Source organism: Pelecanus crispus, chromosome 5, assembly GCF_030463565.1.
Source record: "Pelecanus crispus isolate bPelCri1 chromosome 5, bPelCri1.pri, whole genome shotgun sequence".
In the NCBI taxonomy this organism is placed as follows: domain Eukaryota; kingdom Metazoa; phylum Chordata; class Aves; order Pelecaniformes; family Pelecanidae; genus Pelecanus; species Pelecanus crispus.
In genome coordinates this window covers 66,283,824-66,297,349 of record NC_134647.1, presented here as the reverse complement: position 1 = coordinate 66,297,349, position 13,526 = coordinate 66,283,824, and the positions used below count along the sequence as shown (strand labels likewise).

Genomic DNA, 13,526 nt, shown 5'->3' with positions numbered 1-13,526 from the left:
AGAGGCATTGCCAGCACGGCAGGGGCAGCGTGGGCTGGTACAGACCTGGGGGCCTGCCCCTTGTTCTGTTCCCACCCATTGGGTGCACCAACACCTTGAGCCGTAAACCCCAAACTGCCTCAGCAAAAAAAAAGACAAACCCAAACCTTGTTTCCCTAAGTCTGAGCAAGGCTGTGGAGGACGTGGAGAGTGGTTGCAGGCAGATGCTGAAGCCCAGAGCCTCAAAGGCTTCGATGCCATCCCTAATTGCCCGGAGCACTGATGACCTGAGTGCCTCCAGGGGTGTTTCCCCTCCACCCCCGCAAGCTGCTCTGATGGCAGCACAGAGCTGTTCCATAGATGTCCGCAGCAGCAGAGGATGGGGTTAGGACCATTGCAAAGACCTTGCTGCCAACCTGCTTCTCCCCGAGATGCTCCGGGAAAGCCACCGAAATGCGGCACGGGTGACAGTGGAAGTGCTACTCATCCGTCACACCCCAGGGGACCTCTGCCCTCAGCCACAGGCCTTGCTGAGAGCCCCCTCCCAGGCTTTCCTGGGTCATATAGCCAGAGATTTGCTGATGGCATTAAGGTTTTTGAAAGGCTTGCTGCCTGCTGGGAAGGGAATGAGCCCTTTGGGCATGCAGAGCCGCAGTCACGGCAGGTTTAACGCGGCCCCCGGGGTGGCAGCCATGCCCTCGCCTTTGCTAGAAAAGCCCACGTGCGCTTAACCCTGAGCAAGGGTTTTGCAGAGCTTAACCCTGAGCAAGCAACAGTGATGCCGTGCTCGGGGTAAGATCAGGCTGTGGGGTACCAGCAATGAGCACAGGGTCTTTTTTCAGGCACCCAGGGTGTTTTCTCCCTCTCTGCAACACCCAGTCCCTAGAAAGGCCCTTTGCCACCCAAACTCCCCACCCGGTTTATAAGCAGAAGGAGCTGCCTGCCCCTCTCCCACGGGCACTGGCCAGCGGCTCCCACCCCTGGATCCAGCTGCAGCCGTAAACTCCTAATCTCTGCCATCTCAGATCATAAACATCTCTGTGCAAGGCCTGGCACGGCGCTGCCCCGACCTCCCCCTGCTGTGCTATCACCACAAGATAAAGCCGTCTCAAGCTGAACGTGGTACAAAACATTCAATTTTTATAGAGCCCTCTTATCTCCTGAAACTCCAAGCAATCCTGCCTTTTTATCACCGGGATGTGAGCCATCCTTTCTACTTACCATTAGAAATTGGTGCTGCTTGATTAAGTGCAGGGAATGATGTATTCGTCTGAACATTAAACTTCAACTGACCTCCCCTTCTCTTTAAATATTGTGCTTTTTCCTGCTGTGAGGCCATGGTCAGCCCTCGCCCTGGCCTGGCGGGGTCCCTGGGGGTGCAGGGTGATGGAGCGGGAGCGACTAGGGGGCACGACAGAGAGCTGCAACAATGTGAAGCCTCTTGTAGTTTATGTGCAGGTGGGGAAAAAAAATTGCAGTCCTGCAGCATCTGCTGGCCCTCAGGCACGGGGCAGCGCGGACAGCAGGACTGGGCGGCTTGGAGCACCCCTGGAGCACCCACCTCCTAAGTGCTTCATCCCGCAGCCAGCTCCCAGGGAGGAGAGAGCTGCTGGTGGGTGCGTTGGAGCCTGTTGGGAGCAGCCTGCCCTTACCAGCCTTTCCCAGAGCCCCCTGTTTGCCCTCCCCACCAAATGCACCGCTCTGGGGCCAATTTAGCCATCAATCGCTACTTTCCTTTTTCCCATTAAAAAAAAAGAAATTCCTGCAGGGTGTTACCCCCTGCTCTGAACAACCTTCCGGTTGCGGCTTCTTTGCACAGAAGCACCCAGCTGCCTTGCTGCTCTCGGCTGCTAATTCCTGCACGGAGGCAAGTGATTCGGAAAACCAGATCTGGGACCCTGGGAGCGAGAGGGCTCTGTGCCGGCTGCCTGCAGCACCCATCACTGCCTTCCTGCACAGCATGATGCAGGGAACAGAGTCCCAGCAATGGAGCATGGCTGCTTTCCCCAGGTCCCTGCCATCATCCAGTGGACAAGGCTGCTGGAAGACAGAGCAGGGAAGCATCCCAGAAATGCCAAGAAGCTTTCAGCAAAAAAAAGGCCATGAAGCCAGCTGGGGATTTACAGGCCAGCACTCCAGGTGGGATCCAAGCACCTTCTCCAGTACGTGATGCTACCATCATGAGAAGGTTTCAAGGACCTGATTTTATAGATGCCTAAATAAATACATAGGAATTGACATATAAAACCACAGCGTATGTTTATCTATTTTGCAGGGGGACCGGGATGTAATTAGATGGCAGCATCTCTCTCAAGGCTATCCCTGTTGTAATTCATGTCCTGAGGCGGCTGGCCGAGGGGAGGAGGAGGAACAAATCAGGCAGCAGAATTGATGGTCTGCTCCCAGAAGCTTTGTTTCAATTAATTTCCAAAGCGCTCCTTGTAGCAGAGCAGGCAGCAGCTTCAAAGCTTCCTTCCCCCCACCACCGCCTGTGCTCTCATGCCTGTGCCAGCATGGGGTCTGGGGCAGCAGGGTGAGCCCGGGAGTCGGCCCTGCTTCTACAAGCCCCCAGGCTTTTTGGTTAAAGTGTGCAGAAGCTGTTGCTGTTTTTAGCCAGGGGGACTTTTCCCTGGCCAAGAGGCCTCTTTGATGGCCACAGTGTGGGCAGGCGTATTTGTCAGGGCTTTTCCTTCTCCCCTTTTATTGACTTTCTGCTTGTTCCTGCTGCCAGGGGTCAGATGGGGCTTTGGCTGGACTTCGCCGAAAGTCCACCCGAAATGGCCAGTTACCAGGCGCTGACGCAGTGCCCTGCCCCTAAGATATAAGGGGCCTGAGAACTGGGTTTGCAGCCCAGTTGGGTGCGTGGTGGTGGGGCTGGGAAGGGGCTGTGCCAGCTCCAAAGCTCTTCCCGAATAAGTGGGCTTGTGAAGCTAAACTGCGTTTGCTGGATCCAGCAAGGTGACGGCAGTAACAGCAGCTTAGCGCTGAATTACGGGCAGCTTGGCTAGCATGGAGGGACCCAGCCCCAGCCAGGAAACCATGCCGACTGACATGGAGCCCTCCAACACCATCAAATTGCTGCACCTGGTTTTCCTCTCCACCTCCTGGGGAATGCAGATCTGGGTGACCTTCGTGGCGGGTAGGTTGCGGTCCATGCACACCACCGTGGTTCTCTGCCCACGGGGAGGTCCAGGGCAGGGGGCTTTGCCCCAGGACCTACCCACTCTCCCCCCTCGCAGGGTTTGTGATGGGCAGCCACCTCCCTCGCCACACCTACGGCTTCATCCAGCATGAACTCTTCCCCTACTACTTCCACATCGGCTCCGCTTGCGCCTTCCTCAACCTGACTCTATTTGCCATGTACCACCCCAGCGAGCTGCTCAGCGATGAACAAACGACCCAGGTAGCCTCCCGCTTTAAAACGCGAGCTGGCCATAGCTCAAATCCCTTCCTCTGCAGGGTCCCGCTCCGCTCTGCTCCACTGAGGCTGGTTTGCAAAAGATGATGAGGTCCGCACATGGCTCTGGTTAAAAGAAACCAGTTAGCATCCAGATTGCAGCGAGCCTTGTGTGTAAGAGGGGCTGGGGGAGAAATTTAATCCACCACATGTGTGAGATGTTCATGGCAAGTGTTGCCCCCCTGCAGATCATCATCTTCTTCGTTTGCGTCGCTGCTTCTGTGCTGAACACACAGTGGTTCGGGCAGGTCACCTCCGACATCGTGGCAGACATGCACCGCATCGAGCGCAGCCACGGCCTCGGCCAGGAGGTCGGGCTGTTTACCAGCAAGTCCTGCAGGCAGCTGTGCGCCTCCGACCCCAGCTACAGGCAGCTGTCTGGCCAGCTCACCCTCTACCGTGCTCTGTCCTCCCTCTGCAACCTCTGCTGCATCGTCTGCAATGGCTGGAGCTTGTACTACTTGGCTGCCCATCTCTCTGCCCTGTGAGAGCAGGCCACCACGAGGCAAGGGCTGGCCGGCCAGAACCAATGCTCTGGGAAAAGGGAGCCATCCTGCTGCTTTGTTGCAAAGTAACCCTAAGCTTTGGAGATTAAATTTCAGCATCCTCAGATGGAGATACTTTTAACTGTATTTGTGCATGGTACAGAAATTTAGGAATAGTGAAATGGAAACACTTTCTTTAGAGCTGTCTGATTCTAGCTCTGGAAGCGAGAAAAATCCTCCATGATCTAAACAAAAGTGTTTATGGCTGAACAGCTTTTTAATGCCCCATGCACTAGTTGTGTCTAAAAGTGGAGTGTATTTCTGCCATCACTGAGAGATGGCGGAAGAGGAGGAAATGAGAGATTTAGTATTACTTTAATTAAATGCTGACAGCTAATACAGAAGCACAGAAGACCCTGTATGTTGGCTGTACCAGTTAGTGTAATAAATAAGGTTGTTATTTGGGTTTAGAATTACTGTTTGTCACTCGCTTGTAGTATTTCATGAGGTGAGAAAAAAAAATATTGTCTCATTTATTAGGCAGAAGTCAGTCTACTTAAAATAGACATGTTTATTTCCAGGTTCTATAGGACAATCAGTAAGGTAGCAAAGGGATCAGTAAAACACACTGCTCCAAACAAAGAGCTCTGCTCTACCCTTGCCAGCAGCAGAGCCAAGCGGTGAAAAAACAGCAGCTGCTTAATCCCAGGCAGGAATCTGACTGCATCCATCCCGCTGCAACAGGCAGCTATCTCCCCAGACCACTGCTGTTAAACCCCAGCAACTACAGCCCACCTCCCAGGTAATCAGTGATTTTTCACAGGTAAGTCAGTACATTCCCAGCTGCTGTTGCTTCAACTGCAGCCAGTGTTTGGCACTGCTTCAGGTTTATTTCAAAACCACATGCAGCCTATCATAGAGGAGACCTTCTGCAAGCCAGCTGGATTTCTTCTTAAACAAATAAGCCCCTCTTGTAAGCCCTTCATTCTCCTATGGTGCTTTCCTGGAAGTTTCCCTGTGTGCCAAGATCATTTCTCCCCTGACGCGTGCAAGGTATTTTTGTGCAAGCAGAAGTTTGCAGTCTGTAGCTGGGATAACAAACAGCAGCCTCTTGCACACAATTCCTCTTGTTTCACTCTTGCTCATTATAGTCGATGCACCTTCTTGCCAGAGAAGTACTTCTTAGAGAAAGGAGAACGCTTTACAAATGCCAAAACTGTTGGAGTCCCAGCCTTTACAAAGTACCTGCAAAGATTCAAAGGGAGTCCTTCGGCTTCCTTGTAGCTGGCCAAGCATCATGCAAAGTGAGTGACTTCCGCCCATCTCAAGAAAGACTGACCTCCCCAAGGCCAATGACGAGCTTTTTTGCTGATTAGCAGAGCCTTTCATAGCCAGGACTATACACATCTGGGGAGGAGTGTTCTATGAATCACTCTTTTCCCAACAGCTACTTCTAATTAAACCAGCTGTTATTCTCCCTCTGGAAGGAGGTTCCTTTTGAAACTGCCCTTACAGCCTGAAATCTGAGGGCTTATGCATGCCACCGAGTTTTATGGAGCGACAGTTCAGACACAGCCCACAGCAGCGGACCTAAAGCTCCGTTCCCACTGTGACAGACCAAGCCACTAGTGCTGTGCAGCAAGCTTTCTCCAGCTAGCTACAAGATGGTTAACAAGTTAACAGCACAGGCTTTACAATAACTTTTTGGCTTCACAAACAGCAAATTCTTCTCTCTGAATAACTGCATAACACTTTAAAGTCAGTTTCAGAGTGAAACTGTGCTGCCTGCTGTGATGGGGGCTGCTCACACAGCATTATTAACAGCGAGAGCATTGTTAACCTTCAACATGCTCTCTTTATATGCTGCCTTTTCCTTTTTTTTTTTTTTTAAAGTATCACTGTGTAGATGGAGTCTGAAACAGCCCTTTTGTGCTGCTGCTTGTGTGTAGCCCAACTCCCCTCCCCAACTCCACCCAGTCCTGGAAAGAGTCATTGATTTTTTTTTTTTTTAAAGAAAAAAAAAAAGAAAACCCCAATATGTAAGTCGCTAAAGCCAGGGACAAAATCCATGCAGTCCCACTGCTTTACACTTTTCCCACTTAGAGGTGCCAAGAATTAGGATGATTAAATCAGAGAGCAAACTGCCCAAAACTCATACTTTTTGCCTTCATGCTCTCTCTGGACACAAACAGGTAAAGTCTCACCTTTGGTGCTGCAGCACTTGTAGCAACGTGTGTTCTGGGTTCAGCTCATACATTTCTGCTCTTTCTTCATCTTCAAAATAGAGCTGAAAAAATTTTGGAGGGTTATTAAATACTTAAGATACATGAAGGCAAACTACTAAGCTGTTGAAAGTCCAGTAACAGCACATCATATGTCAGCTAGAGGTTTATCAAACTTCTGTACCTTGAACCAACTGTGTTGGATGCTAACTTCAGCAACATAGAAACTGTTTTGTCTTATACTGTTTTGTTTATACTGCTGGTATAAACCAGCATAACTTATTATGGCAGTGGCAGCAGGAAGGCAAAATATACCAGCTGTTCCTGTGCTTTACAGAGAAGCAATCCAAATCTATGGGCTGCTTTTTAACAGGTGAAATGCAGCAATGGTATGAGGTAAACTGAGTAGGTTTAAAGATATTTGAACAAAACAGAGTAGATTTAAGAGATTTGAATCCATCTACTGTGCCTTAGACTGTACATACACACAGAGCTATAATCCCAGTTTTTAACCTGGTAAAGTACACACAGCCACTGTCCTTTTGGACCTGTCTGCTCACTGCACTAAGGGCTGTGCTGTTGCCTGGCACATGTGACACTGAAGTGGAAAATGAAAAATAAACATCTGTATCCTTCTATGTATATTTTCTGAAAAATTCTCCAAACCTGCCATAGCCACAACCAACTCACATCCCACATGAGCTAAAGCCTTACTAGACATACATTGTCTTGATGAGATTAAGGGTTTAAGCAGTTCAGTTAGATCTGAAAATAACCTTTTTTTTTGTTTTTTTAAAGTATTTTCTTATTTATATTGAGCAGCTTCACAAGAACGCAGTTGAAAAACTGGCAGCCTACCAGGTTGATGGTCTAAACCTTAATTATCATGACAAAGATGGGAATCTAAGCAATATCTATAAATACCTTCTATGAAATACAACATAAGTGGAAGACAAAACAACTTTAATTTTCATTAATGAATTCTGGGTCCATGTCAGCACATCTGGAAAACGTTTAAGTTAATAAGTGAATGTAGCTCTCCAAATCCTTATTTCACATCTGTGTATGGTAAACAGGTAATGATGCCATTGCTTTCATACACTCAAAGCTGTTCAATATCACTCCAAGGAAAAAAAAAAAAAAAACAAAAAACCAAACAAAAAAACCAACCACAACACAACAACCCTGAAATAGAAGGAAAGTCAAACGTCTCACCTCAAGATTTCTGGGAAGGTATTTTCTTTCTAAATCCCAAGGAGGTAACTCAGCAAACATCACCATTAAATGATCAATAAACCTAAAAGCCAAAACACACTTGGTTAGCTTAGATGAAGTGTTCAGCTTCAATAATTTGTACAGTTGCATTTGAATGATGGTAAAAATACATCAGCAAATTAGACAATAGGCTTGAAAGTAAGTTTAGATCACTAACAGTTTCTTCCCTTCAAACTCATTGCTTTCCCAATGAGACCAAGGCCCTGTTGTAACTCATGCTATTGGTTTCAAACTTGAGCAGTGCAACAGCAAATTATTTTTAACTTTTCATTTTCACACTGAAAAATATGTCAAAATAAACACCCTGCATTTCATCTAAAATTGATTTTCCTTCTACATGGTCCTACCAGCAACATGCTTCATCAGATCAGAGTACCCAGAACATGCTTGTATGTCAGAGGCTTGTTTATTTTGGTACTCCAGGGGTGCTGGTTGCCCATTTGTTCTAAGAACCCATTTTCATTTTCTTTGGTCACGAAAAGGCGTAGTGAACACTACCATATCAGAACCACAACTTTACTAATCTGCTTGCCCTGTAATTTTAAGTCCTAAACTTATTAGTAGATCTGAGGAATACATATCTCTCCACAAAAAAAAAGTTACAAATCCCAAGTTCGTTTAACATTGCAAGATCAGAAACTGAAGTTAACATCAAGAATAGTGGAATTCCCACCTTGCCAGTTACTTGCTTATAGTCTGAAAGGTCTGCAGCACTTCAGTCAGGCCTGCTCTAAACCCTATGGAAAACTATGGGGTCACTGGTGTTTACAAGAGGTCCCTTTTGGAAGCTTTTTATAATTTTTAAGTTTAATCCTCTTTCCGAGACCCCATATTTGGAAGGCTTCAAAACAGCTCCTTAACGAACCTCTAAAATGCACACATGTGGATGGGTCACTGGTCTAAGCTTGCACTGCAAGCCCCTTTTAATCACACTGGTTAAATATGATGTGTTTCTCTGCACTATAAATTTATGTAATGTTGAGATTTTTGCCCTCATATTTTAAACTGGCACTTGTAAATCATAGAATAATTCAGGTTGGAAAGGACCTTGGGAGGTCATCTAGTGAGACCTCCTGCTCCAAAGCAGGGTCAGCTATGAGATTAGAAATCTGGAATGACTTCATTAGCATGGCAGTGTTTCACTTGCTGTCTGTTCTCATCTGCTCAAACATCTCCTTTATGCGAGAATGCTACTGACAGTGCATTTACCTGGAGTTCTCATGAAAAGCCGCAATGAAGTCTGTTTGCCCGTGCTCAGGGTACAGAAAGAGGACAGGCCAGTTCAGGTTGCCATCAGCATCTAAGTGCACCTTTGCCCCCGTGGCATTGTCAGAGTGGAACCCATCTAAGGATATCTCAGCCAGGCCATCTGATATTTCCTCTTCTTCATTTGAAGGCTCAAGAACCAGCTTGATATTTCTTTCCTGGAGGGGAGGAAGGGGAAAAAAAAAAAAAAAACCAAACCCCAACCAAAAACCAAACAGGTATGGTGGGGAGAGTAAGAGCAAAAAATTAGCAGTCAGTAAAAGGACAAATTGTGTCATTCTTATTAATGAGTCAGCTCTTAAACATGCCTTCAAAAGCCTTCCTACAGTATCAGACTCAGGTGACTAGTCTTCCCAGTAGAATCAAGAACCTCAGCCAGGCACCCAGACTCGTTGTAAAATGGATGAGGAGAGGTGGGAATCCAGAGGAGCCCACATGCTGAGAGAAGAGACTGAGAAAACGTGGGGAAAGGAATGCACCTGCAATCCTGTTCTTCGGGACCTAGCAGGCATAACTTTAGGGTGCAACTACATGCACCAGCTCCTAACATCCACTCTTTCAGAAAACTGAAGAAAGCTCACTCTTTTTCTTTGGAAGACGACTGCAGAAGAGGAGATTGGATTTATGTAATATCCTGAAATATTTTAACATAGCCCAAACGCTTGCCAAGGAAGGAGAGGATCCAGGACTGATTCTCTCCTCCACCTCCACCCTACTGGATGGTTATCTTCTATCCTTCCACTGAAGTAAAGCCCATCAGCAGCACAGAAAGCAAGGTTCATTGAGCCAGTGTGATGCTACAGCCCAGCAGCCAGAGCAGTCTCTTGGATGCTCAGTCCATCTCCTAACACTGGGTTTGTATTTTGCATTAGTTGTTACCTGAAATATGGAAACCTGGGAGCTAGGGCTAGAGCCACACAGATAAGGGGAATCATGGTTTTAACTCAATTCTTTGGCTCTAGCCCTCTAGCCTGTGTATGAGAACAACCTCTTAGAGTCAAACAAGAGAGCTCTTAAAAAGAAAAAAACCCAAACCAAACCACACAAAACCAAACCCCTCACCAACCCACCTTTATTGCTGCAAGCAAAATTTCCTTTTGACACTGCTCTTTCTTCTCCATCACCTTTGCTTTCCTTGCATCCCGCTCCTCAGCTCGCTATATGTAAGAAAAGGTTGCACCATGGTCACACACAGCAAGTCAATGCCCATCACTGCTCTACCCTGCCAATGAGTGGAGAAATCAGTTCATGTCTCCAGAAGGGTCCCCTGCAGCTCTTTCCCCTGCACATCTCAACAACATACACTGCGCAGAACCACCACTCTGTTTGGGGATATTACACTACACAGAGACTTGTACAGAGTACCCTTCAACCGAGGATCCCAAAGTGCTTCTTGACACAAAGTAGGTGACAAGCATTGTAGATGCTAAACTGCCTTAATATTTACCTTTAACTTGTCAGCTTTAGCTCTCATTTCCACAAGCTTTTTCTCTTTTGAATCTATTCGCAAGCCCTCCTCACACCATGCTATTGCTTCAGAGAAATTCTTTAGCTCCATGTGACAGAGAGCTCCTGGAAGGATTAAGATTTTAAGTTTCTAGTATTGGAGTCAGTATACAACTACTACACAAAGTAGTGATTATAAAGACACCATTAGTCCTAGTGCTTTCAAGAGGCACATACAGCAGTGCACGCTATTGTCTTGCGTGGTCATGTTCAATCGTAGACTACCAGCGGGTTTATTCATCTAAGAAGAAAATGTAAGATATTTCAGCAGTTCTTGTATCATTTGTTCATCTAGTCACAGAAATCAGCAGAATGATGCTAGAACTGTCTGTTACAAGCAAAATTTTATCATTATAATTAACATATCAGTATTTGTCTCATAAGGAAAAATAAAGTGGCCATTTCCATGGAGTGAGAAATGCAGGGGGGGAAACAAACCCCCCAAAACTAGTACTGTCGAAAACAGCAAAAGTTATGCTGTGCTCTACAGAAACAGGTCCAATGCCTCTTTGACAGCTGAATGCTCTTAGAAGTTGAAGAGCAAAGAGCAGAAAAATAGTGTTGTGACTGAAAATCCAAAGCAAAGTGCAGAGCTCTGTTTTGGGGAGAAACAGCTGACAAAACAAGAGAAAAAAGTCTCATACAGTAGCCACTTTTCTGAAATGAATGCTGCCTGGAAACAAAGTATGATGCACACTCACAGTAATTTAAGGTTTATAAACACTGTTATTTAACACACAGAAACGTGTAGCAAAACAAAGCAGCATCTAACAACAGTCTGTTCCAGGGCTTGTAACAATAACAGCATAGTAAGTAAAACCTTAACGTGTGCAAAGCTGTTTTGAAATGATGTTCCTTGTGCTCCATGCAGTAACATGTGCTTTAACTCTTACCTCTAATGATGGCTTTGAGATGGGTGGGCTTTAGCTTTTTTGCTTGGATAGCATCATTGAGAGCTGAACGGTAGTTACCTATAAAGCAAGGAAAACTGCTAAGAACTTTCATTTATATTTAAAATCCAAGCAGATCCCAAGGTGACAAAAGAGTTTGTGAGACTCTGTAATTCGCTGTTTCTACAATCACTGTGAGGCAAGTGGAGGATGAAAGAGCAAGTTAAGAGCAAGAAGCAAAAGGACAGGAAACAATCATACAGGTGAGAGGTAAGTAACACCACTGTGAGCAAACCAACTCCCAACTGCAACACACAACAGCATTAAAAGGCCAAGAACACCTTCCCTGTTGCGCGGATGCTGTTGGTAGGATGGGTGGTAGCTTGAGGAGGACACGGCCAGGAAAGAGTGATAGAATGTGTCGCTTCAACAGATTTTTGAGGCCAGGGCATCCCTCTGTAGTTCCAATCACCCTGTGAATCTGTTTAGCATCAAAAACCACTGGCTTTGCCCTCTCCTGGAACCAAGGCTTGAGCAGCAAGTAATAGTTGCAATGAACAAAGCACAAACCCTGCACGCAGCCACGCTCTGAAGTGAGCCGGGTCTTTTTCTCACGAATAAGCTATTTAGTATGCTGTATCACAAAAAAAAAAAAAAAGTAAAGAAAAAGAAAACTCAAAATGGGGAGGCAAAGCAATTTTGGACCGCAGAGCCCCCTCCCCAGCCCCGTCCGGGGCAGGACGGCGCAGCCTCGTTACCCAGGTAAAACTGCGCAGCCCCCCGGTTCGTGTGCAGCACAGCGTTCAGCTCCGGGTCCTCGCATTTCTTTTTCAGCCCCTCGGTGTAGGCGATGACAGCTCTCCCGTAGTCCCTCTCCCTGAAGTACTCGTTCCCTTCGTTTTTGTACATCCTGGCCAGCTCTGCGGGGGAAGGAAGGGGGCACAGGGCCTGAGCGGGGGGCGCAGCCCCCCAGCGCCGCGGGCGCCCCAAGCACCCTCCCGGGCCGGGGCCGGAGGGGCAGACCGGCAGCCCCCCCCCCCCCCGCTCCCCGGCTGCCCACCTGCGGGGCCCTGCTCCTCGTCGAAGAGGAGGGACTGCAGGCAGGCCAGCTCGGGCTGCCGCGCCGCGTCGATCTCGGCCGGGCACCGCTTCATGAACATGGGGATGGACTCCAGCTCCTGCGGGCAGACACACACCGTCGCTCAGCTCAGCTCAGCTCAGCTCAGCTCAGCTCAGCTCAGCTCAGCTCAGCTCAGCTCGGCTCGGCTCGGCCCCGCCGCCTCACCTGCTCCCAGGTGTCGGGGTGGAGAGCGCCCCGATACCCCGGCGCGCCGCCACCCGCCCCGGCCTCCGCCATGCTGCCGCTCCGCACCGCCCCGCGCCTTCCACCCGCCTCAGGCCCGGCCCGCCTCAGGCCCGGCCCAGCGCCCTTAGGCCCGGCCCCCCGCGCCTCAGGCCCGCCCCGCCCCGCCTCAGGCCCGGCCCAGCGCCCTCAGGCCCGGCCCGCCTCAGGCCCGGCCCAGCGCCCTCAGGCCCGGCCCGCCTCAGGCCCGCCCCGCCCCAGGCCCGCCCCGCCCCACCTCAGGCCCGGCCCCCCGCGCCTCAGGCCCGGCCCCCCGCGCCTCAGGCCCGCTTCCAGCAGCAGGCCGAGGCGGTGTCTCCCGTGGGGCTGGCAGGCGGGGCCGGTCCTGCCTGGGACAGGGAGGGGAAGGGCCAGGTGAGCCCCTCAGGCCCGGGAGCGCTGCCGCAGAGCCCTGCGTGACAGCGGCTGCTCGTGATCTCTAGATCCCAGACCCAGGAGCTGCGGCATGGGGCAGGGCGACTCCCTCCAAAGAGCTCCCTGCCCGGGGCAGGGTGGCAAAGGCACACGAAGGCCCATGGGGCGATGGCACCGGTCAGTGCCGCTGAGACGGCGGCGAGCTGCTCCCCACGGGAGCCCCCGGGCCCGGCACGGCAGGACCCATGCCACAGCAGGCACGTACAAGCAGGTGTCACCACCCCGTGGGACAGGGTTACTTACAGCCCATACGCAACAACACGGCCTGGACATTTTTACCTGCAGGCTTTGCAGGTCCCCAAATTTCATGTTTCCTTGTTAATTTTTTTGCAAAGATTTTCCACCACTCGGAGGCTGCATCCCTGAAAGCACAGCATCATCACCCAAGCCCGGCAGATCCAGGCATCTCACCAGCTGGGCTGACCTGCAGGACTGGCGTGCGGATGCCTGACACCATTCTTCACCTTGACTCCTGCAGATTTGCAACACTATGGCATTTTCAGGGTGAACAAGGCTCTAGAGCTCACCATTTTGCTTTAAGTAAGATTAACCTCCATCTTTACAGAACCTGGGTGTCTCCAAAGAGAAGCAGCAAATGGAGGAAAGGCGCCTTCCTTTCTCTCCTTAAAATCCCTCATGCTGAGAAATTGGCACCTGAAAAGGGCGAGG

At 49.3% G+C, this 13,526-nt stretch overlaps 2 protein-coding genes across 2 annotated transcripts; one reads left to right on the top strand and one right to left on the bottom strand.

The window, feature by feature from the left end:
• The first annotated feature begins 2,988 nt into the window (after positions 1-2,988).
• On the top strand, positions 2,989-3,924 carry TMEM205 (transmembrane protein 205). The gene is made up of 3 exons (XM_009479428.2): positions 2,989-3,118; positions 3,219-3,382; positions 3,625-3,924. The coding sequence occupies exons 1-3, from the start codon at positions 2,989-2,991 to the stop codon at positions 3,922-3,924; spliced, it is 594 nt and encodes a 197-aa protein (XP_009477703.2).
• Positions 3,925-4,472: 548 nt separating this feature from the next.
• Positions 4,473-12,437, bottom strand: TTC4 (tetratricopeptide repeat domain 4). Its single transcript, XM_075710361.1, has 10 exons — positions 12,366-12,437; positions 12,141-12,258; positions 11,839-12,000; positions 11,084-11,161; positions 10,132-10,256; positions 9,755-9,841; positions 8,628-8,842; positions 7,359-7,440; positions 6,126-6,208; positions 4,473-5,166 (listed from the first exon to the last, which is right to left on the bottom strand). The coding sequence occupies exons 1-10, from the start codon at positions 12,435-12,437 to the stop codon at positions 5,067-5,069; spliced, it is 1,122 nt and encodes a 373-aa protein (XP_075566476.1). The 3' UTR covers positions 4,473-5,066.
• Between the last annotated feature and the right edge of the window lie 1,089 nt (positions 12,438-13,526).

Excerpts from the sequence above, each read along its gene's own strand:
- TTC4 (XM_075710361.1), bottom strand. The coding sequence starts at position 12,437 with ATGGCGGAGGCCGGGGCGGGTGGCGGCGCGCCGGGGTATCGGGGCGCT. Across the intron at positions 8,843-9,754 it reads TTTTGCTTGCAGCAATAAAG|GAAAGAAATATCAAGCTGGT; the intron begins GTGGGTTGGTGA and ends CCTCCCCTCCAG. Across the intron at positions 7,441-8,627 it reads GCTTTTCATGAGAACTCCAG|GTTTATTGATCATTTAATGG; the intron begins GTAAATGCACTG and ends TTTGGCTTTTAG.
- TMEM205 (XM_009479428.2), top strand. The coding sequence starts at position 2,989 with ATGGAGGGACCCAGCCCCAGCCAGGAAACCATGCCGACTGACATGGAG. Across the intron at positions 3,119-3,218 it reads CTGGGTGACCTTCGTGGCGG|GGTTTGTGATGGGCAGCCAC; the intron begins GTAGGTTGCGGT and ends CCCCCCTCGCAG. Across the intron at positions 3,383-3,624 it reads GCGATGAACAAACGACCCAG|ATCATCATCTTCTTCGTTTG; the intron begins GTAGCCTCCCGC and ends GCCCCCCTGCAG.